Source organism: Pezoporus wallicus, unplaced genomic scaffold, assembly GCF_028554395.1.
Source record: "Pezoporus wallicus isolate ANWC-B61680 ecotype Strahan unplaced genomic scaffold, APGP_CSIRO_Pwel_v1 contig_5552, whole genome shotgun sequence".
Lineage (NCBI taxonomy): Eukaryota > Metazoa > Chordata > Aves > Psittaciformes > Psittacidae > Pezoporus > Pezoporus wallicus.
Window position 1 is genome coordinate 5,224,047 of NW_026640754.1, and position 24,985 is coordinate 5,249,031.

The 24,985-nt window shown below is 39.6% G+C and overlaps 1 protein-coding gene across 4 annotated transcripts in view; it reads left to right on the plus strand.

Annotated features, from left to right (window-relative positions):
- DCTD (dCMP deaminase) overlaps positions 1-24,075 on the plus strand; it is a 60,618-nt gene extending 36,543 nt beyond the window's left edge. For 2 of the 4 annotated variants that reach the window (XM_057420284.1, XM_057420286.1), the window contains exons 2-6: positions 6,974-7,085; positions 8,474-8,609; positions 18,656-18,772; positions 20,315-20,411; positions 22,380-24,075. In XM_057420284.1, coding sequence (XP_057276267.1) covers positions 7,035-7,085; positions 8,474-8,609; positions 18,656-18,772; positions 20,315-20,411; positions 22,380-22,458 — 480 coding nt within the window. In that variant the 5' untranslated portion in view covers positions 6,974-7,034 and the 3' untranslated portion in view covers positions 22,459-24,075. Of the gene's footprint in view, positions 1-3,167; positions 3,244-3,717; positions 3,818-6,973; positions 7,086-8,473; positions 8,610-18,655; positions 18,773-20,314; positions 20,412-22,379 lie in introns of those variants that run through there. The other 2 variants (XM_057420283.1, XM_057420285.1) reach the window with 2 other exon arrangements.
- The last annotated feature ends 910 nt before the right edge of the window (positions 24,076-24,985 follow it).

Sequence of the window (24,985 nt, forward strand, 5' to 3'; positions counted from 1 at the left end):
CCACATAACTGAAGAAAGGGGCTGTCACATCATGTACCACCTCCATAGCACATTGTCAGAAGAGTAGTCACAATTCGACCACAAACTTTCAGTGTAATTCTAAAGAAGAAAAAAAGAAAAAAAGGAGAAAACCAAAATATATCTAGGTTCCCCCAAAATGTGTCATTTAGCAAGACTAGTAGACTTAGGAGTCTACTAACTAAAATTCCACCAAAAGTTTTCCCTCTCAGGCCATATATTATTACAGTATTATTAGAAAGCTGAATGTTTTTGGTCTGTTTTTTTTAGAATTACGGAATCACAAAATGATTTGGGTTGGAAGGGACCTTAAAGATCACCTAATTCTAACTCCCACCACCACGTCAAGGACACCTTCCACTACACCAGGTTGATCAAAGCCCCGTCCAACCTGACCTTGAACACTTCCAGGGATGGGGCATCCACAGCTTCTCTGGGCAACCTGTGCCAGTGTCTCACCATCCTCGCAGTAAAGAATTTTTTCCTAATTCCTAACCTAAATCTACCCTCTTTCATCTTAAAACCATACCCCCTTGTCCCATCACTACACATCCTTGTAACAAGTCCCTCTCCAACTTTCTTCTATGCCCTCTTTAAGTATGGGAAGGCTGCTCTAAGGTCTCTCCTGAGCCTTCTCTTCTCCAGGCTGAACAAGCAAGTTCTCTCAGCCTGTCTTTATAGTAGAGGTGCTGCAGCCCTCTGATCCTTTTTATGGCCCTCCTCTGGACTCACTCCAACAGTTCCACATCCCTCTTGTTTTGGGGGCCCTAGAGCTGAATACAGTACCCCAGGTGAGAGTACTCACAAGAGTGGAATAAAGAAGGAAAAGCATTTCCTTTGACCTGCTGGCCACACACCTGCTGATGCAGCCCAGCACATGGTTGGTTTCTGGGCTGCAAGCACACACTGCCAGCTCACACCGAGCTTCTCATCAATCAATGCCTCCTTTTGAGGAAGAACAAGATAGAAGAGTCAATAATAACCTTTGAAAAATTGAAAAAATTACACATTTGTGAACTTTACAGATGGAGATATGAGTAGCTTCAAATTATTACAGAAACTTATTTGCTAAGCATGACAAAACCATTTGTTTTGCATTTAAAAAATAATTCTTATGCTATTTTATAGAAAGGTGAAAACTGTACTCCAGAATTAAAAACCTCATTGCTTAATTATATAAGCAGTTATTTTGTAGTATGTATTTTTTTCTTCTCTGATGGGACAGAAAGAGAAGAGAAAGAATCTTAGTTTGCTTTCTTTTTGAGCAACGAGGATTGCGTTATTTTGAATTTGCTTGTGGCTGATTTGTAGATATCAGCTGGAAAATCATGACAAATTCAAAGGAAGGGAATAGTTTGTAACAACTCATCAGTGTTCACAGAACGGAAAATTCATCATTCACTTCGTATGATCAGCATATAAATACTGCTTTTAAAGGTTAGTAGTAGTTACGGTTTGTCCTCAGAATCTTAATTATGAAGGATAACAAATTTGGCATAGGTAATTGTAGTACTATTAATTTTAATTCATATTTCAAGAGTGCAGAAACTAGAAAACTTTTTGAACTGAATTATGCTATTTTTTTTTCCTCTGGATTAATTAAATGAGTGCTCTTTAACTCTCTTCGTGATCAGCCATAATCAGGCCTTTCATTTCACCTTCAGGCTTATGCTTTTCTGAGTGATGCTACTTTCATTAAATTACTTTTTCTTGCATTTAAATCATTCCTTTTCATTCATTAGCAAACCATACATGAACATTTGTTGTCCATATGAAATTGCGATAATAAAAGTCTTGCAAACTGAAATAGCTGTATGTTTTCTCACTCTGAGGGCTGGAAAACTTACCAGCTGAAATACCAGGGTGCTTTTGCCAAGTTTTCTAGTTACAACCGAATAGGAATATCTGTGAAATTAAGTAACATTTTCATATTTTATGATTTGTCAGTTGTTTAAAAAAAAAAGCTAGCTAAATATGAAAACATATTAGCATTGTGTTCTTCTGTTTTGATCACTGCAGGCTCTCTGTTTTGGCCTAGCTTCAAGAGTAACTATGAGCATGGCAGGTTCCTTGACTTAGCCATATTCTTACACACATGCTGGTGTACTAACTGAGCTGGTGCACTCACTTGCGGAGTTTGCTAAGCATATGGTCAGTAAGAGGGAACTATACAGCCAGTTTCTGGCATAGGACTACTGTGTGCTCCGTTTCCCAAAAACGTGCTTGTTCCCCAACCTGAAGCACTCTCCTACATGAAGATTTTTGACCAGGCTGCTGGAAACCATTGTCTTGTCTGTTGACCATGTTCAGATCAATGGTGCAGCACACGTGCAGTGCAAGCTGCACTGTCTGCATGCACAGATCCCCCATGGGGATGCTCTCACAGGAAAGTGTTTTCCTTTGTCCATCATTGCTCTCACCGAGTTTGTTGCACCTGTCACTGCCTCCAGAGGGAACCGAGTCAGACACGTATGGCTGGTTTGGGCTGTATTCACCCGGTGTCAGGCAGCCCCGTGGAGCAAACAGCTGTAACTTACTCCCATAGAAGTGCTTCCGTGAAGGCAGGCCCCCGTGGCAGCCAGCCAGCCAGGGCAGGCAGCTCCTTGCAGAAGGAAGACAAACACACCATATGAGCATTTAATATTTATTATTATACAACTTACTTTGCACTATAATGGGCTATATATGTATGTTCAGCTACCTGAGCATCCTAGGAGACTTCTAAAACCTGGCAGCAGCTGGAGAAATTAATAAACCATAACTCACTTTCCACATAAATTTCATATCCAGAAAACAAAACCCGACTTTTGGACGTTTTAATATGTTAATGCCAAGCTTTAATAAATACGCATTTACCTCAAGAGTGTGAGCTGGGCAAAAACAATCTGCATACTTGTGTCAAAGCATAAGGCTCGAAGCCGCATTTGTCAGAAAGATGACAACTCCAGGGACACACTGTAAAGTAACTCATTTAGAGCAGCGCGGAGGCTCACAGAAGGCCTCTCCCGGTCCAGGACATCACTTCTTCGGCTCTAGGGTACACTGAAACCAGAGCCCACCCTCATCCACCCCCGGGCCGACACGGCGGCGGGGAGCCCAACCCCGCCGCGCTCCTCCCCGCCGCCCACCCCTTTTCCCGCCCTCTGCCGCTTTGGCGCCAAGCTACAAAAGAGATCGGGTCCGCCGCGGGATGAGCTGTTCTCAGCCCGGTTGCAACGTTAATGGGTACGCTGCCCGGGCCCGGCCTGCGCTGGGGCTAGCCTCTTGCTGCGGAGGGGGTAGGCTGGCGCGGAGGGGCCGCGGGTGCGGGGTGGCCCCTGAGTGATGTCGGTTCCAAGCTCTGCTCGCTCGTCAGCCGGCGGTTCCCCCTTCCGCTAGCACCGTGCTCCCCCCGCACCCCGGCTGACCAAGTTTTATCCCTCTTCAGGCGGGCCGGTCTCGCCGAACAGTTAAACTCCGGTGGCGGCGGGCCCGCGGTGCGGCCTGCGCCACGCGGTCGGCTCCGGCTCTGTGAGGCGGGAGAGCGCCGCGGTCGCCGTGCGGCTGCTTTCGGGAAACTGTTGTTCCCCGAGGCAGGGTGGAGGCAGCCGGGCCTTTACCCGCGCCGTGGGGAGGCTGCCTTGGAGGTCAGCCTCCTCCGCGGTGCTGAGGAGTTCCGCCGGCGCCAGCTGTGAGGAAGGAAGGAAAGATTCTCCATATCCCGCAGGGAAGCGTTTCTTAGTGCCTCCGAAGGCCCTGTCTTGAGGGTATGGCCTCTTTTATTTGGGTATGGCAGTTACTGGGATAGGATAAAGAGCAGGTAGGTTATCTGGAATTCATTATTTCCTGACAGGGAGGCTGGCGTGAGCAACATGTAATTGATTAAAGAAGTGATGCTGTGAGAGTGAAATACATTCCTGTACTGCTCAACTGGGGTTCAGTATTTCTACAGTGTACAGGTTTGGTGGGTTATCTTGCAGGAAAAAAAATTGAGTATAGTTAATTTTCAGTACACAGAGTGTTGTTTTCCTGTGAGAAAGGTTGATTTTTTTCTCTCCATCTCTCAAAAACTTACCTCCCAGTAAGGAACAGGAAATGACTGTATCTCAGTACCTATGTAATGGGAAAGATGGCAAGCCTCAAGTAAAGGAAACTCCACATTAATTTGACATAATAGCGATCATAAAATTGTGAAACTTAAAGAAGCAGCTAGTATTGAAAGTCATCAAGAGCACATATCCTATTTGGCTTTGGGGAACACAAGAGCATTGCTGAAGATGTTTAATTTTTATTTTTAATGCACACTTTACCTCTTTACCTTAAATTCTGTGACTTAAGTAAAAAATATTGATAGCTGCTCTTGAGTAGTATAGTGAGGAAAAAAACCCTACTATACAGTTGGAACATAATTCTAATGACATGACATTAGAGATAAAGCAGAGGGGGAGAGGTGGGAAAAGGGGGGAAAAAAGTCTTATAGTCACCAGCTCTCCAGTTGTACTATATTGTGTAGCTGACCATCGTAATTGTGGCGTGAAAAGATCTGAGGTGATGTACTCTGCTTTAACAACTAAAATTTTCATTAAGATAGGTTGGTTTGCTTTTTTGTTGTTGTTTTTTGGTTGGTTTGTTTATTTTGGGGTGTTTTTTTTTTTTTTGAGTTGCTGAATGGAATTCCTATTTCAGATGTTGTTACACCTTATTTGAACCCTAGCTGGGTGAAAAAGGACTGAAAAGGGAGGCACTGTCCTGTAATTGCAGAATCTTTTTCTCTATTTTCCACTGAGATACTGTTTACACAGACTTTTCTACAAACTATTAACCGCTCTCAAATTTAAGGATTTTTTTTTCCCTTTCTTCTTGAGCAGTGTTATCTTCATGGCTTTCAGTTACCATTTTTATTCTTACTATAAGCTCTTACAAGTTATCACAAGGATGTCTTAATTGCTTATTTTACAGCTAGCTGTAATTGCTAGAGTATCTTTCATTCATGCAATTCTAGAACTTAAAAGATGAGCATAAGGAGGATGATCAGCTGTCCCAAATCCATAAACTCAATTTTCCTGTGTGTGCTTGACTGCTAGCCAAGGTCTTGGCTTCTGCTTAGTCAGAAATTAAGTGGTTTATACCCATTTCACACTCTTGCATTCCTGTGCACTGAGTTGAGAGAATTACTTCGCCAAACATGGTGGTATTAAGTAATTGAGTAAGTGGGTTTTTTTTATGTTCTCTTTGATGTAAGCCTTCTGCTTGTTTTTCAGATATTCTCCCCTCCATGTGAAGTTGGTACTCAGAGGGAACCTCTGCTTACACGCAGTTCTGTATTTATGAGAAAAGTAAATAGTAGCTTTTGTTGTGTTTTCAATAAATAGAGTTGCTAGGGAATAATTTAATAAAAGGAGATCTCATGATCGCTTAGTTCAGTGTCTTTCTGGAACCCTTTGCCCAGAATGTTTATTTAATGTAGTTCTGCATTGTGTGTTGTGTGCTTCTCCAAAGACATGGCTGTGAGTGAATGTCACGTAGTTGGGAATGTATGATAAAGTCTGATGGTGTTTCGGATTTTGTAAGTCTGCTTTTGTGATTATTTTAGTATAATAATATAAATATAATATTTTAAATAATAGCTTAAATTAGCTGAAGCACTTTCTAGGCTTAACTTGTTAAAGTTAACTTGACAGTTAACTTTGACAGTTAACTCGTCAAAGTTCAATTTGGCATGGAGAAGTGTGAGGGCATCTGTTTTCTTCTTTGTGCTGTGACCTTCTCTGAGTACTTTTTTCTTAAATAGCATATAGGCCCAACCCTTTAGTTACAATGAGTTTGGGCACTCTCATTCAGATACCTAATCTGTGTGTTTCCTTAGACAACTCACGGTCTGGGCACTATTTACAATGTCAAAATGTGAACTAGGTGTGCTGGTTACACCAAGAGTGTATGCTCCTCCCTCCTTAGGTTAAGAAGATTAGCTTAAATATGATCCTCATTCATTTCCAAGAACAAGCCAAAATGGCTAACTTGCAATGTGCCATATATGAACTATTCAAAACTAGTAAATAGCACCCTGTAGGTTTCTAAAGTACAATTTTATCATGTGCTGGCATTGCCCTCACTCAATTAGTATACCCTCTTTATGATAAGCTAACTGCAAGCTTCTAACATATGGGTTTGGTTATAAAAATAATAATTAACAAAATACTTCTGATTTGTCTTCTGAAACTGCTGGAACTAGTGTTGCTGTAAGATGTCTTGCTGCTTGTGGTTACCTATGATGAATTTTTCTGCATCACTTTACATTGCTAGGAGCGTATCTCAGTCTTGAGCTGTAGTCCTTGGTAAGTGGAGCCTAAGAAGAAAAGTACTGTGCCCCAAGGCTTCCATAATCTCAAGAGGGACGTAGCAGTGGACTGTCAGAAGGGCCTCAGATTTTTGCTAGTAAGTGGTGTAATGAGAGGCAAACTCATGGCAATAACTGTACAGGCAGAAACAAATGACTGCGCACAAAGGTACCAAGTAGAAATCCAGCAAGCACTTGTCATAGGCAGAAGTACAAAATATCTTAGATTAGAGGCTTGCAGTTAGCACAGTCATCATAAAAAAGATTATGTTGTTTGGGTGAAAAGGATGCTAGTACATGATATTCCTGAATCTTAGAAATACAGAAGGTGTTATCTGTCAAGGATAAATTGCTCTGTCTTTGAATAGCTCAGTGCTCTGAATATCTCAGCCTCATACCTAAAACTGAAATTCGCAACCTTGCTTGGATGGCTTTCCTCTGAAAGGAAATAATGCATACATAAGTTCCTGGAAAGCACATAATGCTGGTGGTTTTACTGTTAAAATATCAGTGCATGTGCAGTCATCTTAGCCAGATTGTGATCCTGGTTACTTTAAACTTGTACACATTAAAAGAATACAATTTGTAATAGCTCCAGCTATGTGTTCTTTGCTGATGGCTGGGTTCTTTTCCATATAGTTTCAGCAATGAAGCATCCTGCAAAAAACGAGAAGATTATTTGGAATGGCCTGAATATTTTATGGCAGTAGCTTTTTTGTCAGCGCAAAGAAGCAAGGATCCAAGTTCTCAGGTAAGAAGGCAATGTATGAGAATAACATAACCTAATCTATATTGTACATTACATCAGATGCACATGTAGCACTTTCAGGAATTTCTTATCGGAAGTTATTTCAGTGTATAGCTATTTGTTTTCTAACATGGTCAGCACATTTTGTTACAGAAGTTCTCTTATTGGGCATGACCTTGTGTGTAATTCTGTTGTGCATTTGCAGCTTGGAGTTTTGTAAATCTTTTCATCTGAAGGTTAAAATAGCATGCATTTTTTCTCCATTTTCCAGTAAATATAGTTACTGTTAGTGGAGGATAAACTACTGAAAGTTTTAGATTGCAATTTTTCAAGACACAGCATTTTACAAGATCCTTTCCTTCGCTTGTAAGACTATAAAAAAAAAACAAAACGTTTTGTTCTTCTGTTGTCTGGAGTTTCTGCCTAGTTTGGTTCCTCCCTCAGGTTGCCCTGCCTCCTCTGCTTCACTCTCTGTTCCAATTCTTTGCTTCATTCATGTGCTATATGCTGTTGAATATTGGTTTAAGGTGATCGCTACATCTACTGAAACATGCTGTTCAGCAGGACCCAGTCGTCCTGCTAGTCTTCCTTTGCGTGAAGAAATTTAGGAAGCAAATCCCAGAAAAGCCATGGACTAAAGTGCATGTTAACAGTCCTTTCAATTACTCTCTGGCTTCTATATGTTATTGCCCTTAGTTCTCTGGAAGTTACTCGCTTAGGGCTGAATTTTTGTTACCCAAGAGCTGGTCGATAAACACATTGTGTGAGTTAAAATCAGTAGTATTGCCATTTTAATAAATCTGCAATATGAGTAGAAAATGTAAAACAGGATATTTCGTCATGATATAAGAAAGGTCCCTGTGCAGACTTGAAGTATTAAAGAGTGGGAGTTAAAAGGTCTGGTATTTTGGTGCACACTGGTGTAAATAAGCCAGAAAGGTTTGTGAGCCTATCTGCCTAGGTCAACAGTGCTTCATTTTTGTTCCATCTTTGATATGTTTTGTTTAGCTGCTGCTGCTCATACTACTCCTGGAAAAGCTATTTTGGGGAGCTGAACTGACAGAAAACTTGTGTTTAGTAGGGTTACTTAGGTGCTAGTTCTGCTCCCTGAACTAGGTTTACTTTACATTTCCATAAAGAACAGTTCTGGCATCCTGGGATGGGGGCTGCATGACCAGAGCTGCAGCAGGGTTGCATCTGCTCCAATTTATTTTGAAACTCCACCAGTTAGGTACAATTGTAGCCTTGCTCACTAGATGGTGTGACCTAATATAAAATGAAGCTTGTATCTCTTATATGGAAATTGTAGGACTGACTTTTCAGGTCTCATCTTTCTTGTTGATACATTGTTTTGCATGCTGTCGGTACTGTATAAATCTGATTTTATTTAGGTTGGTGCCTGCATTGTAAATTCAGAAAACAAGATTGTTGGAATTGGATATAATGGTATGCCTAATGGCTGCAGCGATGATGTACTACCCTGGACAAGAACAGCAGCGCACAGGCTAGACACAAAATATCCTTATGGTAAGTCTTCTTGTGGTTGACAGGTTAGGCTTGTGATGTCTGTAAGTTCAGCTGTTAAAATACAGATCAGTTTGTCTTCCACTCACATAATTTTTTAAAATGTGCACATATGTGGTACCTCAGGATAAAAGTCACAGCTCTGCAAATGAATGAAATGATCCGTCTGAAGGACTGACTTCCTGGTGAAGTATGTTCATAAATGAATAGCTGGTTTGGATTGTGTAGTGAAAACTTGCAACTATAAAGCAGCACATTAGCACCCAGTTGCAGTGTGTGCAGATGATTGCTGCTTCTGTGTGTTCATCTCCACATTAATTACAGAGCTTATGTATATGCAAAACAAATAATTGGGTCTAAAATACAGGTATTAAAATTGTAAACTGCAGTTGTTGTGGGAAATTCCAGTGTTTCGGTATTGATGACATAGGGAATTCATACTATGGAGGAGCTGAATTTTGTTTGTCTTGAAGTATGTGATTGCAGTCTACCGTACCATGCCATTTTTTGCCTTGTCTGGTGTGCAGTGATTTACCCTGCTGTGGGTGAGGTGACTTCCATTGTTAATTTCGGCCTCTGGTTTCATTCACATACACTAAATGGACAAAAATAAAGAGCAAGGATGGTTTCATGGTAATTGTGGCTCGCTGCTGCTTTGGATCCTGTCTTTTTCTTTGCAGCTGGTATAGTTCAGCCTTCCAAAAAGGTCCTCTGAGAATCTTGGTGCACCTACCAACAGGACTTCACAGTTACTCCTCTGGGCCAGGCATGATTTGCAGGAACCAAAGAGATGAGTTGCTGGGCTACCTCAGACTTTATGCCATGAGTGCTCTCTGCTGGTTGTGGAAATTGAGTTGAGAGGTGACTTGCGGCCTGCAATATCTGATGTTGGGGAGGAACTTTGTTAGGACTGAAGTGTATGTTCTCCTAAATCCCTGCTCTTCATCTTTCTGCTGCCACACCAGCTCCTGCTGCACCTCTGTGGAGGGAGACTAATGCAGCAGAAGCCATGGGCACAGGAAGAATGGGTATTAGGAGCCTGTTCATGCTGTGCTGCATCTCAGCCTGTCCTGGGCTCAGGAATGGCTAGGGGAATAATCACAAAACTGAGCAAAAGCCCTGAGATGTGTGTGGGGAAATGAGAACCAGAGTGCAGCTTTTGCAAAGAGATACTGACTCTTTTCCAGTGTACAGTATTTATCTCTGCCTATTAATTCTGTTTTTCACTTACAACATTTGGTCTGATGCAGAGGTTAGACTTGCATGAGTTTTGATGTTCCCTGTGTTCACCCAGATCCACTCTAAAAACTGGCATTACGTTTTCTGGTTTCCCATAGTACTGAAGTGAAAGATGATAGGCAGTGGCTCAGCACCTAATTCATCAGTTTCATACTTGAGTTCTTAAAACCCCAGTACTTTGTCCTTGTTCACTTTACCAATTTATTATACAACCTCTAATGTTGACTCTTAAGCTTGAGACAGTTTCATATTCTTTTTCATAAGAGATGTATTCCTGACACTAGGGCCAGCTCCTGCTAAATTTTAAAAACGCCCTAAAGCATAGAAGCACTGGTTTTACATGAAATGAAAGTACCATAATGGTACAACTGGTGTGACTGCTCTTTACTTACAGGGTGAGGAAAAAAATGTTAGCCTATTGATTAAACATAAAGTGCAGAAAAGAGAATATTGATTTTGGTTTAATCTTTATGCTGCTGTAAGGTCTCAGTTTTGAACCAAGTGTGGGTCTCTGGGAGCTGAGCAAGTTCCAGGTACTCAAATCTAAGCTGACCAATTTAAACTGAAAATGCTGTATGAGTTTGTGAAGAATCTTTGTATAAGATGACCTGAGACAATGATGGTGATGTTGTTGGTAATTATGATACAAAAAGATGTGAAGTAAAAATCTTCAATAGTTTAACCATGCCAAGTGCAAGGTCCTACACTTGGGTCAGAGAAATCCCAGACACAGCTACAGGTTGGGCAAAGAAGAAATTCAGAGCAGCCCTGTGGAGAAGAACCGTATCCTGGGCTGCATCAAAAGGAGCGTGACCAGCAAGTCAAAGGAGGTGATCCTGCCCCTCTACTCTGCTCTTGTGAGACCTCACCTGGAGTATTGTGTACAGTTCTGGTGTCCTCAACATAAAAAGGACATGGAACTGTTGGAACAAATCCACAGGAGGGCCACGAGGATGATCAGGGGACTGGAGCACCTCCTGTTTGAAGACAGGCTGAGAAAGTTGGGGCTGTTCATCCTGGAGAAGAGAAGGCTGCATGGAGACCTCATAGCAGCCTTCCAGTATCTGAAGGGGGCCTATAGGGATGCTGGGGATGGACTCTTCATTAGGGAGTGTAGTGACAGGACAAAGGGGTAAGGGGTTAAAACTTAAACAGGGGAAGTTTAGGTTGCATATAAGGAAGAAATTCTTTCCTATTAGGGTGGTGAGGCACTGGAAATGGGTTGCCCAGGGAGGTTGTGAATGCTCCATCCCTGTCAGTGTTCAAGGCCAGGTTGGACAAAGACTTGGGCGAGATGATTTAGTGTGAGGTATCCCTACCCATGGCAGTTGGGTTGGAACTAGATGATCTTAAGGTCCTTTCCAACCCTAACTATTCTATGATTCTATGATATGCGATGTTTTAAAAACACACTAGCCAATCTAACACGTTGGAAGATGAATTTGTTTCTAGGAGTTGGTCTAACTATTGCTCTTCCCCCTCAAGAGTCTTAAGCCTTCACCTCATTAAAAAAAATCACAACTTTGTAACATAAAGTGTCTGCTGTGATGAATAAACAACCTATTTTGTAATTCACAGATCATTTAAACTCTAGCAGTTTCTTACTAATCTTGATAGCACAGTTGACAGACCAGACAAGTATATGTAAAAAAAAATATCTTCTGCTTAAAAAAAAAAATCTGGTAGATGCAGAAGACACATAGAATTGCTGCTAAAATCTCATTAAACTGTCATGTTTTTCTTTCTGCTTTTGCTAATCATCACAACATTTGTGTAAATTGAACTTTTTATCCTTGCTTTTTCCTGACTAGCTTGATCAGAGATGGCACAATCTGCCTGTGTGCTCTATTAGCTTGTGCGAATACTGCACCTTCATCACTGGAGCTGCAGTGTAGGTTATTAGGTGAAGCTGATGGTAACTGCACATACCACCACATAACTTGGAAGATGTCTTCAAGAGCTACTTTATGCATCTGCAGTGCTACAGAAAAGGGCCGGGGTGGATCTGAATGCTGACCTCCTGGTTTTAAGGGCTTTTGTAGGTTAGACATAAACATTAGTCGCTTCCCATCTCTTTCAGACCACTCTGACTAGCTTTCTTCAGAAGAAAGGCTGAGTATTGTTCCATGAATGGCTCACTCAAAGGCTGCTCCAGAGGGCATGGTGGAAAAAAGGCTGCAAGAGAACTGTCATCCTGTATAGGCCTGTAATGCAAAGCCTGTTGAGATGGTATGCTTAACCCTTCTCCCTCCCTCAGGACATACTGGGGGATATGCCAAGCATACTCTTGTTTCATGCTGTGAAAATACCTCTCTGGTGGGCTGCAAAAAAGTCATCTCACTTCTTTATGCACTTTGAACTGAGACACACAAAATAAGTATGTGGTGCAGTGGGACTCCTGAGATGGGGAGCCTTGAGGAAACCCAGGGCCAAGTGCTATGTAATGCTGATGGAACCTGAGTAAGATGAACACAAGCCAGTCTACACCAGTTGGCCTCAGGGCCAAGGGTCAGTCTCTGGCCCTGTCTGTGTTTAGCAGCATAGACATAGCAGGAGATTGGACCCAGAGGCTGTCTTTGCAGAAGAGTGTTAGATGATCCTATAAGAAATTTATTGAGCTCCAGCAGAACAGATGGATGCATTGACCCTACAGCTCTGATCAGCTTCACTGTTTCATAGCTAGAAAACTTCCCATTTCCACCCTAAATTTATTGGTGGTTAGTTCTTAACTTTCCTGTGTGTGCCATCATTCTTTTAGCTTTTCTTATTCACTGCTATTAACCCTTAGTCCTTCCTCCCTTCCCCTGTGCACTTATTGATAACAATAACTTTTCTAACTTTTGTCATATGGCTAAACAAGTTCTGTCACTCTGTATCCTGAAACTTTTTGGCTTGAAATTCACCAGGGTCTCAGTTATCTGTATCTGCTGCAATATACTGTACATATCCAACCCGCACCCTCAACTGTGTGTTCTGTTCAGCTCAGTGTTAGGGAAAGGGTCATGCTTGATTAAAAAAAAAAAATAAATGTGCTTACCCATATCTAAATGTAACCTGAGCTGCTACTGAAAGAAAGCATCAAAATGTGCTAGGTAGTGCTCACTTTACTTCAAAGGATACAAACGCTTGCAAGCATTTGGCTATTACAGGAAGCACCTGTACTGATACTATGCATTCCTTTAGAGAGTCTTGAAGCAGAGTAGAACTTTTTTCCATGTAGTTGTAGTTGAACAGAGTGTTCAACTATGTATAATTGAACAGTTTAGTGGTATAACCTTGTGATGTCGGAAAGCACTGGCTGTTTTGCAAATGCCATTTTTTGCAGCACAAAATTGGGCTTTCGTTGTTATGTTGGAACTGGATCTTTCAAGGCTGCCAGTCAGTGACAGGAGCAGGGATGTTTCTGCGCACATGGGAGAAATGGAAGGCCGGGTCTGAATACCTATTTTACGAAGATGTTATTAAGCAGCTCTTCTGGAAGAGCTGCTGCTTCTGTTCAATATTGTATGCAGAAGCTTCTTAATAATTAGACAAAATTCTGTCTTTCTGAGTTAAAAGGAAGTACCCTCTGTTTCTGTTAGATGAATTAAGGATTTGATGATGCTCAGTTTCCTCTCACTGATCATTTAAAATACTACATTTTTCTCCTATTAATGTGAGCTTCCCACTAATGCTAGTTGCTCTGCTCCTGTTACGCCCTCTGTCTCCGCTGTAATCTAAGAACATCCATTTGACAGCTAGTCTCTAATTAAGAGAGTTTTAAATTAAAATGACTGGCAAATTTAGAAACCTCTGAGCAATAGAGAAAATATTGAGTAAATATGCTTACAAATATTTATACAGATTCAGATATGATAAAATATGTGCTATGGTAAAAAGTGTGCTGTAATTGAACAGTACCTGCTGTGTAAATGAAACAAACTGTTATCAACATTTCCTGTGTTAGGATTATGAGCTTTTCGTCAATTTTTTAGAGAGATGAACACTAAGATATACAGGCAAATTTTACATTTGTAGAAGCTGTTATTTTGACAGCACAAAACTTGATAAGGTACTATGAAGACGTGTGATGCTCTCTTTCCAATTGGCAGGGCAAAGTTGAGGCTTCATCTGGAAAGGGGATCTGTAGGAGACAGTCTCTATGTACAGCCACTCACTCTGTTGACCTGCATGAATTTCTGGCCATTTCTGGTCTCATACATCTCTACAAAGTTTGGAGATTTGGAAACATAAAGAAACACAAATGCCTCTGTGCTCTGCTGAGAGTTGAACAAACTTGGAGCAGGATGGGAGGAGCTGGGAAATGGGCTGAATTAACCAATGCTTCTCAGCTTTTGAGAGCAGCTTCTCTGGTTTGCCCCCAGCAGATTTTGTGATGATCTTAAATGGGCTGAGTGGTTCCATCTTCACTTCCTAGTTCTCCTTTTTCATGGAAGAAAGACATGAAAGCCAGGCTCCAGTAAAATCTGGAGGTATTATTCTTGCCTCCCTGCTTTAACCACAGCAACTGCTCCTTTCTCCAGTACACAGGGTGAGAAAGAGATGCAGGAATGGCTGAGGGCAGCGTCAGCCCTCAGCCCTCAGCCCTCATCAGTGTCCTGCCTTCCCCTAATGCAGGGGCCAGCAACTATCCCTGTACTTTCACAAAGGTTGAAAAATAGCGGTGTTATTCTATAAATTCCAGACTCATCAACCACTTCCCCCAGTGGTTGTCACTGCAAACCTTGTTCCTTTAAGTAATATTTTGGTTCCTTCCATGAGCCTTGCTAAGTCCAGCAGCAGAGGTCCAGTGAGTAAAGGATAACTGGTAGGCAGAACTTGGACAAAGGTGAGATGGACAACTGATGAACACAAAAAGGTGAAGATCTTGCCAAGAGGTGGCCCAAGTTATAGAACTCCTGTATCCACTTCTGTGCAGGGTTTATGTTGAAGAGCACTGTGCTGTTACCATATATTAGTATCTGGAACATGTACTATTGTCAAATTGGTTAACATAGCAGTATAAAAACTTACATTAATAAATAAGTCAAAACTTGCTGCATGATAGTCTGTATGCATTGAAATGTATCATGTTCATATACAATACTGTCTCAAAAAATCTAGTCTGGTTTAGTAATTAATCACATCATTAAAGTCACTTCCCCCCAGCCCTTCCTTTAATTGCTTCTTAAAAGGTGACATGTTACAGTGGTCCCTACTCTAATTTCTTCATCAAGCATGTAAGCTTTCAAACAGAAAGAAATACTTTGGCTAGTCTGTGGTTCTTAGAAATTCACTAGTCAGAATACTTTTCGTACGTGGGAAGAGTACTTCTGAGTGCAGCCCGCTAAGAGCATGTTCCATTAATAGGGTAAGTAAGGGTCTCATATTTACAGGTTGGTTTAAGGGTGAGTACTACCTCATATATGCAACACAAAGTGGTATGCAGTGAGAAAAGAGAGAAACCCTAGCAATTAATGCTGCTAGTAATGAAGCAGTCATTCCTCTGCTGCCTTTCCTCCTCCCCGCCTCCTGCCTAGTGACTATACTAGCAGGTGGTGGGAATAACAGAGCAAACACTAACTTCTTATTGCATGGTTATTTCTTCAGCTAATGAAGTCTTTTGAGAATACTTCTCAAGACGCTTTTCCAGAATGAAAACCAGTGTTGCAGACTTAATATTATGTTGTTTATATGTGAATATTATTAAAAAAACCAAAAACAAAACAAAACCAAAACCCCACCAAACAAAAAAACAACACTCCCCCACCCCCTGAAACACTGCACTCCCCAAAAGGTATTGTAAAAATTGTTAGTTTTACTAGTCTGTTTAAATATATAGTTTCCAGAGTTCTGAGTATTTTGCACCTGTGAAAGGTTATTTTAAGTTAGCTTCTTACTGCCTGAGAACAATACGTAACTACTAGTAGAAGCTCTTAACAGGTTAGAAAACGTCTAACGTCCAAAATGTGAACTAACTTTAATGAGAGGTATTTTTTGACTCCTGGATTTGTTTTCTGTCTCTCACTAATCCTCTGTACAAAGCATAGTAGGTCTATAAGAAAAATCCGAGTATAACAGACTATCTTACCTATAAATCACTTAGCAGTCAATGTCTATCTGCCACAGAGGGGGGAATATGAGGAAGGAGGGGATGAAGAGTGATAGGACAAAGCCTAAAAATATTTGTATGATGCCTATACCTTCTTATGGACCATCTAGCATAACGGAGGTCAGTAGCAGATGTCCAGTGTAAAGTGTAAAGCAAAGACATGTAATAATCTTCCAAGTTCTAATAACTAAGCCAAAATGGGTTTGTATTTAATAACCCAGTAGACTGAAAAAAAAAAATATTGGGAGAAAAAAGATGACCTCTGGAATCAGTGCAAACTTCGTGTCCTTTATTACTTTCTGCAGTGAATGCAGTAAGAAATACCTTATTAGGCTACTGTGTGCATGAAAAACCTGCCTCCTTTTGTTTCTGAAACAAGAGCATGCTGGGCTTGTTGGAGACCCCACTACTTTGTGTCTCAGAATGATTACTCTCTGTTTCTTCCTTATTACTGCCTCTGTGTCTTCTTTCCACACTGGAGATTCAAAATTGCTCTTAACTTCAGATTGTGTTAAGATGGTCAGGAAGCAAAATTTCTTTTCTCCCTCCAGCTGATTAACTTCTGTAAGTCATTTTTGGCCTAAATTTGCTTTTGCTTGGGAAGAGATTCGTTATTGAAAGCTCGTAGAAGCCTGCCAAAAGAGCCTTTCTTTCTCATCAGTGCAGGAAGGAAACTTCTTGCAGTACTAATAATGAAACTTCCTGGGTTAGTGGCTGAAGATTTCTGAGTTTTAGTGAAGGAGAAATATTTACTGAAGGAATTAGTGTTTGGTTGTGGGTTGTTGTTTTATTTTAGTTCTGTGAGCCTTGAAAACATTCCCTCATCCTTCTTTCTGGAGGCCTGCTGCCTAGAACATAATATGTTGCTCATAGAAACTTAAAAGTGATGTTTCTGTCCTGTTGACACAACCTAATTCTGGCTGCGGAAATAATGACACTTTTTCACTCAGTCCTCTGTAACCCCAGAAAAAAATAATTCTCTGCCTATTTATTTTGCAGGCTACATAAGGCGAGTACAGCTCATGAGTATACTTGGAGTTAAATGTATCTTCTGTATTATTTAAAATGTATAGGTTCATATAATTCTGTATCTTGTATGCTTAATGGCATGTTTAAAATACAGCATATTTTGTAACAGAAGCAGTGAAAGAAGCCTTAATGTCCTCATGCTTCTTTTATGTGCATTTTTGGGGTTGTTTTGTTTTGGTTTTTTGTTTTGTTAATTTCCCATTTTTCATGTTAATTTTTGGCTTTATTGGTTGTTAGAAGGTATGTGGACAGCATGGTTATTGTGGTGCCAGGGACTGATTATATAAGTCAGTGATGATCTTTCTTTAGCAAGGGTTTGGTCCTTTGTGATTTGTCTACATGGGAAAGCTTGTGTGCTGTAAGTTAGGCTCTAAATTTGTAGTGCATTAGCCGTTACATAGCAAATTCCATGTAGATGTTTAGCACATACAAAAACCATTTCCATTCAGCAAGGATTCCTGTGTGTTGAAGGTCCTGCACTCAGTTATTCTTTGCATGGTGAGGTCATTCACACAGAGGTGAGTATATAGTACTGAGTATACTGTGAGCTTATGCTGTGAAACTGCCTGGTTTAATTTTTGTATGTATGCAAGGGAGAGGAAAACTACTTTTGTTTGGTTTGGTTTTTCTAACCCATTCATCAAAATAAGCAGTGTAAAAACTCTTCATGTCTGCATATGCAGGTCTCTAGATGAGCTCAAACCCGCACCTCAATTCAGCACCTGTTTATGAAGTAAGTCAGGGCAGCATCTAGTTTCTTGTTAGGTAGGTATATAAATTCCTCACCTTACCATCAATTCTAGGTGTAAACAGGAAGTTCTCACCGAGATCCTAATTTTTTTTTCAGAGGCTCATGGGGATAACACAGGAACTCCACTGTTCTCACCTGTGTTGGTAACACATTAGATAATCTACTGATGTGTGAAGGTTAAAAACTTAAACCCTAAGGTGCGATCTGTCCAGAAAGAGCTATTGTGTTACAGTGGAATAAGGCAGGGTAGTCTGTTGCTACCTGCTATCTCAAATCCATGGAGAAATAGAGGACTTTATTTTCCAGCTTGGGAAGTCTGGCACCTTTTAATGAGCAGTAGACTCACTTTAATATTAAAGCTGGGACATTTTTATGGTTGAGTGTGTCTTGTGTATTCTTGGGGTGAGAGAATCATGCAGCAGCGCTGAGCCATTCTGAGACCCAGAGGACAGAGCTGCTGGGTTTTACTTTGTGATTCTCCTGCCTTTGAGAGTGCACAGTGCGCTCTTATAACCATAAGACTGTTCCTATCTGTGCATGTAAACACATAAATGAGCTGTTTTATACTGGCAATTAGATACTCCAGAGAGTTGTGAAGCTATGAGATACTGCTTCACTTAGGGTGGTTGCAACTACTTGGCCCACAGCCTAGGGCTTTGTTGCCTGCAATAGGTGTTAGCAAATGGCAATGCTAATGCGCTTAATGATATCATTACTAATCGGCAGCCTGGTCAGAACAATTGACCTTCATTGATCTTGGTATTTCTGCTTTTATTTCTTCCTCTGCCCTTTATGACAAGCTGTGCAAGCTATTTGCCTTTGAAAGTATGTAAGCAGTTGTATTGTAACACTTTAATTTTAGTTTGATTTATTTTAATGAACGGTAATACGAATAATTTTTTATTTTTTGTTGTTGTTGTTGTTGTTTTAATAAATCAGTGTGCCATGCCGAATTGAATGCCATCATGAACAAAAACTCAGCTGATGTGAAAGGCTGCAGCATGTATGTTGCCTTATTTCCATGTAATGAATGTGCAAAACTCATCATCCAGTCAGGTAAGGAGTAGTGCCAGCTTGATTTGTCAGGGTTGCAGTGCTGCCTGCACATTGGTATCTTATCACGGATGTATTTGATGTTAAATTGCTGCTGTTAGTTCTAAATTAATTGCACTGTCAGCTTCCTAAGATGCTACTTGTGGGTTTTTTTTGCATCTGAATGGTGCCAAATTTCTCCAGTGCTAATTGCATCTTCTGTGATTCTAAGCGTGCTTCTAATTTAGGTTTGTAACTTCTTAGACCAGGAGCTGCCAAAGAACAACACAGGCTTTGCATATAATTACTGTCAATTTTACTGTGCTCTGACACATTGAATAGAGTAGGGCAGAAAGAAATAAACTTCTGCATGACAAAAGGTCTGTTGGGAGTATATACATGAAATTTTAATTTGAGTGTGATGCATGGTAGATATTTGAAGATTTTAAAATATCTTTGCTCATAAATGTCATAAGACTTCTATGATCCTACTTTAATTATGTCTTTCATTACAATTGTTATAAATCTGTGCCACTGCAGCAAGTATGCTGGCCTAAATGTGTCTCCTTTTTTTCAGATTAGGCAGTATCTGCAGTAGGCTTCAGTTCCATAAAAATCTCTGTTTAAGGTAGCCTATATTTTGCTCATTGAGTAAAGTCTTGCAATCCTGGAATGGATTGCTGTTCTGGTGAGTTTCTGTTACCAGAAATGGCCACAGGGATCTAGGAAGACTGTAGCAAACAGAACACTTCTTTATTTTGGTCAGTAAGGTTTGAAATAAAGATAGGTGAAGGGGAAGAGGCAACAATATTTTGTGTTACGTTTCTCTTATTTATAGAATCAAAATAAAATGGTCTTCCAGTCACATTGGCTACGTATTCTGAATGTAGTCATTCATCCTTATGGGCTTAGGTCAGCACTTAATTGCAACGTATGGATATTCACATTGTCTGGCAAACACAGTAAGATGTTGATAGGCTTTGAAACGTGTGTGAATTCTCTTGGGTCGGCCTTTACACTTCTGCCCTGCCTAAGTAATTTAGGCATAGATCATTCAACAATTTGAGATGGCATGCGTTTCTGTGATTTGAACCTGGGATTGGGAACTATTTATAAAACAGAACAAAAGGAGAAAGGCATTGGTTTATAGCTCTGCATTCAGAAGGAGAATAGGATTAGGAGTTTAAAATTCTTTGTGGGGAATTTTATCGGTATTAGAGAGGTAGATAAATTTTCAATTACTTTTGCAGAAATGTGCAATTTCTAGTCTGTCTAGTGGTTTTGCCTATGAGGTTTTCATTCTGGTTTCCTGAGTTAAAATCAAGGGAAAGCAGAGAAAACCATTTTCCAACATTTTTGAAAGAACTGTCTTCCAAAATAGCTCTATCTGACATAGCCTTATTCTCAAGTACAAGTTACAGTATTTTGGGAAGTAGAGGTGTACCAAAGAGTGCTAAAGCATGTGGATGAATGCTGCCTCTTCTGATATTGTGCACCAGATATTACTCTATTTCTCTTTTTTTTTGTCAGTCCATTTCTAAGTTTTTTTCTATATGACCTTTTTAGGCATAAAGGAAGTTATTTTTATGTCTGACAAATATCATGACACTATGGAAATGACAGCTGCACGACGGATGTTTGATTTAGCAGGTGTTATATACAGGTAAGAGAACCTTGGATTAACTTTATTCTGGAAAGGAAGAAAGTGGTGTGTGAAAGAACAACTTTAGGGCAAAAGTTTTCCTTTGCATTGTGCAGCATTTTATTCTTTGGTAGTATCCATAGATGGCTTGCTGTCTATGCCTGCAAAAGATACTGGGTTGACAGATTTGCACCATTCTTTTTGTCTTCTCTATGGTTAAATTTCAGTTTCATAACATTTGTATGAGAAAATAGTCCATTTGGAATACTCATTTAATTCCCGCACTGCAAGTGAAATTGCAGTTGTGGTGGTTACACTGTACTCAGGAGAGTCATTGCTGCTTTGAGTAGGAGGTAAGATGAGATGATCTCCTGAAGTCCTTTACAACCTGAATTATCCAGTGATCATACAAGTTGGACTGAAACGATCAGTTGATTTCTATTTTGTTTGTGGATTACTTGATCCTTTTTGAAACTTTAATATCGTTTTGTTGCAGTCAGTTTGGGAAGATGTCATTCCAGCCACCCATAATTAATTCTCAGTGCCTAGAGCTGTCCAGTCTTCTTTGGTCAGCTTTTCTTGTGAGCGAAGGGTAAAACTTGGAATATTTGCCTTAAAGTAATGGCAAACTGAAAAATGTTTGAAGAGTGGGGATTTTAAAGGCATTGACAGAGATACCTAAAGACAATCTGTTCAACAGCTAGTTTGATGGCAAAAACATGCTGTGGGTGAGGCTAATTATGCAGTGAGGAAGGCTTTGCAACTCTAAAGAAGTTCTACAGTAGTAATATAAAGACCTGGAAAAATTTGCAAACATAACAATTCTGACAGATAGAATTTGAGGATGAAAGGTGCCTACTGGGCTAAGAAATGTCCATGAAAAAACACAGCAGTGCTTGAAATTTAGTTTTAGTCCTTCAGTGTATTTCCTACCTAAGATTATTTTGACTAAAAAATCATAAATCATTCTCTTGCAAATCAAATCTTGTAATTTCTCTAGGGTGAGAGTGTTTCTTGCATTTCAGATTGCTATTTTGGACAAAGCATTTACAATGGTCAGCAGCATGTGCTTTTCTGTGTTGACTGTTGTTCATTCTTGTATTGATTGTTAAGGATGTAGGTGGTACTTAATGAATCTCTTGAACTGAACTGCAGAGCTTAATTAGGCACTAAATCCACATTATTTGCATAATCCTTTGTTTACTGGTAGAGTGGAAAATATACAGTGGTCCCCAAATACCTTCTTTGCTAATTGCTGTAGCAGATGCTCTAATGATAATAAAAGGAAACATTTTGTGGCAGTATTAATTTTACAGTTCTAAAGTTACAATTTTTAAATGATTCCCTCTTAACTAGTTTGTTTTTTTCCCAGTATGATGCATAATGTGATATATTCCCTTAGCTCAAAAAATAATATAACATACTGAGATGAAGTTTGAAAGTGTTTGAAAACTTGGCAGGAAAAAAGTGATCAAAATATTACCAAAATATATTCCAAATATCTTTGATATATACGTACGTGTGTATATATATAGATTATATATATACATATATGTGTACATGTAATGCACATACAGTATAGTATTTTGTTTTTGTAGATACATATGTGTAGCTGTATCTGTAAATATGTATTAAAAATATTTGAAACATAAATCTATATGAACAAAAATCCCAGCCCTGGTAACATGATGCCACCACCTGCGGCTAAGTTGTTAAAAGTCCTTTGACTCCTAGGTAATTTGTGAACTCCAATAGCCAAAGAATATACAGGCTAACGCACCCCATGTGTCTTTTTTGTCTTAGTCTTTCTTGTCCAGGTTTCTCTCAGTGTGGTGCACTGTAATTGGCTCCCATAGAGATGAAAACTATGTGAATCCAAGGAGGGTTTTTTTTATTTTATTTAATTCCTTCAAAAGTTTAGCTGGAGCTAAAGCAAACAAAATGTTTTAACTACTCACTAACTGATATCTGTATTTTTCTTTATTTTAGGGAATTCAAGCCAAAGTGTAACAAGATCATCATCGACTTTGATTCAATTAACAGCAGACCAAATCAAAAGCTTCTATGAATTAAGTCTCATTAAGTCTTGAGAAGAGTGTGATTATCCTTTTCCAAAAAGCTGCTAATGCCTTTCATCTTGAAGTCACGTGCAACTTTTTAATGGCTTCTGTAGCTACAGTAGACTTCTAAGAAATCCAAGGCATTAAATGTCCCCATCACTTCATATTGTCATGTGAAATCTAAATCTATTTAAGTTTTTTTTAAATGCCTTTATCAAAACCGCTTAAAAAGACTAGAGACATGTTGATGAGACAATATAATGTATGTAAAGAAAACTGTTCAGATTCTGCCTGTATGCATCACCACATGCTCTCATAGGCTGTGAGCATTGATGTAGACTCAGTTTAACAGTAGTACTTATTGTCACCGCTAGTACATTGGAATACACTAATAATATGTTGATCTCTCTGTTGGATATGGGGATCTAAATACTTGATCCTAATAAAGGACAAAAAATATTATCCATGAAAATACTAATCTTCCAACTAGCATAACACTAATATTTAAAAGGTGATACAGCTTTAAGAATGTGTGATATTCTGCACATGTTATCCAACAAATTAAATCCTCATTTTTCTTTTAATTGCTGTTTAACATGTCATGCATGGGGAGGGATGAGAGAGGGAGTTCTGGGAATGGTCCGTACTGGACCAACCTTCACAGGTGCTTTCAGGTCCATGTTTTCCCCAAGACTCCAGAACTGGAGGGAGTTCAGGGAGTAAATTATTTGTCTCTGTATATCTGGGACTCTTACTTGGAGTTGGTTTTCATGTGTAGAAGGAAATAATTTTATTGGTCTAAGATGTCTCTAGACAATCCCAACATAGCTCAGTCTTAAAATCAACCTGTAAGGTAACTAAATAATTTTTTGTCCTTTGAGAAAAATTGGAGATAGTCAGCCCATATCCACATTCATGCCAAAAGAGGTAATTATGGTGTTAGCTTGTTTCCCAGTGCTGGTGTAGTACCTTCATTTTCATAAATGCTGCCTAAAATAATATCCTTTTTAATTTTGTCTTGAGATCTGGGAATAGATCTGAGTTCCTTTTCTCTGATTTGATTCTTTTCAAATTAAATATTCCTAATGGCTTTGTTTGGATAACACTGGTATTTGGGTTTTTTTTTGTTTGTTTTTTTTTTTTTAATGGGGTTTTCTTGGGGAGACGGGCAGGTTGATTTTAAATGTGGTTATACTTCAGTGAGCTTTTATTTTCTCTAGAAAAGCTTTGTTTCATATTTTGGGACATTATGTAATTTGGCTTCATACCAATATTATTAAAGTCTTATTAAAATCCACTACATTAAAGTAGACTCATTATTATAATATTAAGCCATGTGCTTGGCTCCAGATTGCTGCTGTTTTTGCAATCATATGCAAAGCATATTTTGTGCATTGTGATATTGCATAAAGTGAAGTGTTCATGAGCCATTTGGCTACTAAAGGGAGCACCGTAACATATTATGTGTCCATTTATAAAGTAATTTCTGACTTTCTCTCTTTTCTTGCAACTGTTTTCCACCTCAAAGTCATGCGGTGGCTTACTGCCAGAAGAAGAAATTTGCACATATGTGGAGGGGGAGGGTGAAACCTGAAAAATTACTTTCATAAATTGGCACTAAAACAGCTTATGCACATCTTTTTCTTTGGCCTGAATTAATAAGTAGAAGCATTTTGAGTTCTACTGATCTGACAATGGGACAGAGGGCACAGAAGAAGCAAAATTACTGGGTTTGGCAGCAACATTGCTGTTTTCTTCATAGATAATTGCTGATATAAGTTCAGACTTAAAAGATACATGCATTGTGATTCTGGTTACTTTTAAGTACTTTTATGTCAAGCCTTGGATAATGGGAATGTGTACTATATATAAGAACTTAGGAGTTTTCTGAACCAATGTCCCAATATTACTAGGAATGTACTACTTTTCCTAATGACTCTTCTTTTTCCCTCCTCCAGCACTTTCCTGTTTGCGTAACAGAAGAGTGCAATGAAGAAAATGATAGGATTTGTGATATGTTTCTTCCGATCAGTTTGTGATCTGATAGAGCCACATATACAAGCTTTCAGAGCAATTGTCAGTTGACTCACACTAGTAATTGGGCTCTCTGATTTCCAAGGCAACTTTATGAGAAGGAAAAAGCACATCCACAGCTCTGGAGGTAATGTGTGCTTAGCTCAAGATTAATGTTTTGGAGCAAATCTTAAAGGTTTGACCCTTACTTCATGTGCATTCCCAGAAATACTTCTGGCTTAATAGTTCAGGAGGTAGTGCTTTAACTTCCAAATACAGAATAATTACTAGAGGAAACAAAGTAAATATAATAAACTGTGTTTATGCTCCTGAAACTCCAAGATTAATACAACTACTGGCCTGGAAGAACTTCTAGAGGGCATTTAGTCTTCCCCCTTGTTGAAAGGACTGTTGACTTGGAAGTTACATCCAGTTGCTCAGGCCCTGTCTAGGTGAGTATGTACAAGAACAGCAGTTCTACAGCCTTTTTGGTCATCCATTCCCATTCACTGACACGCTCAC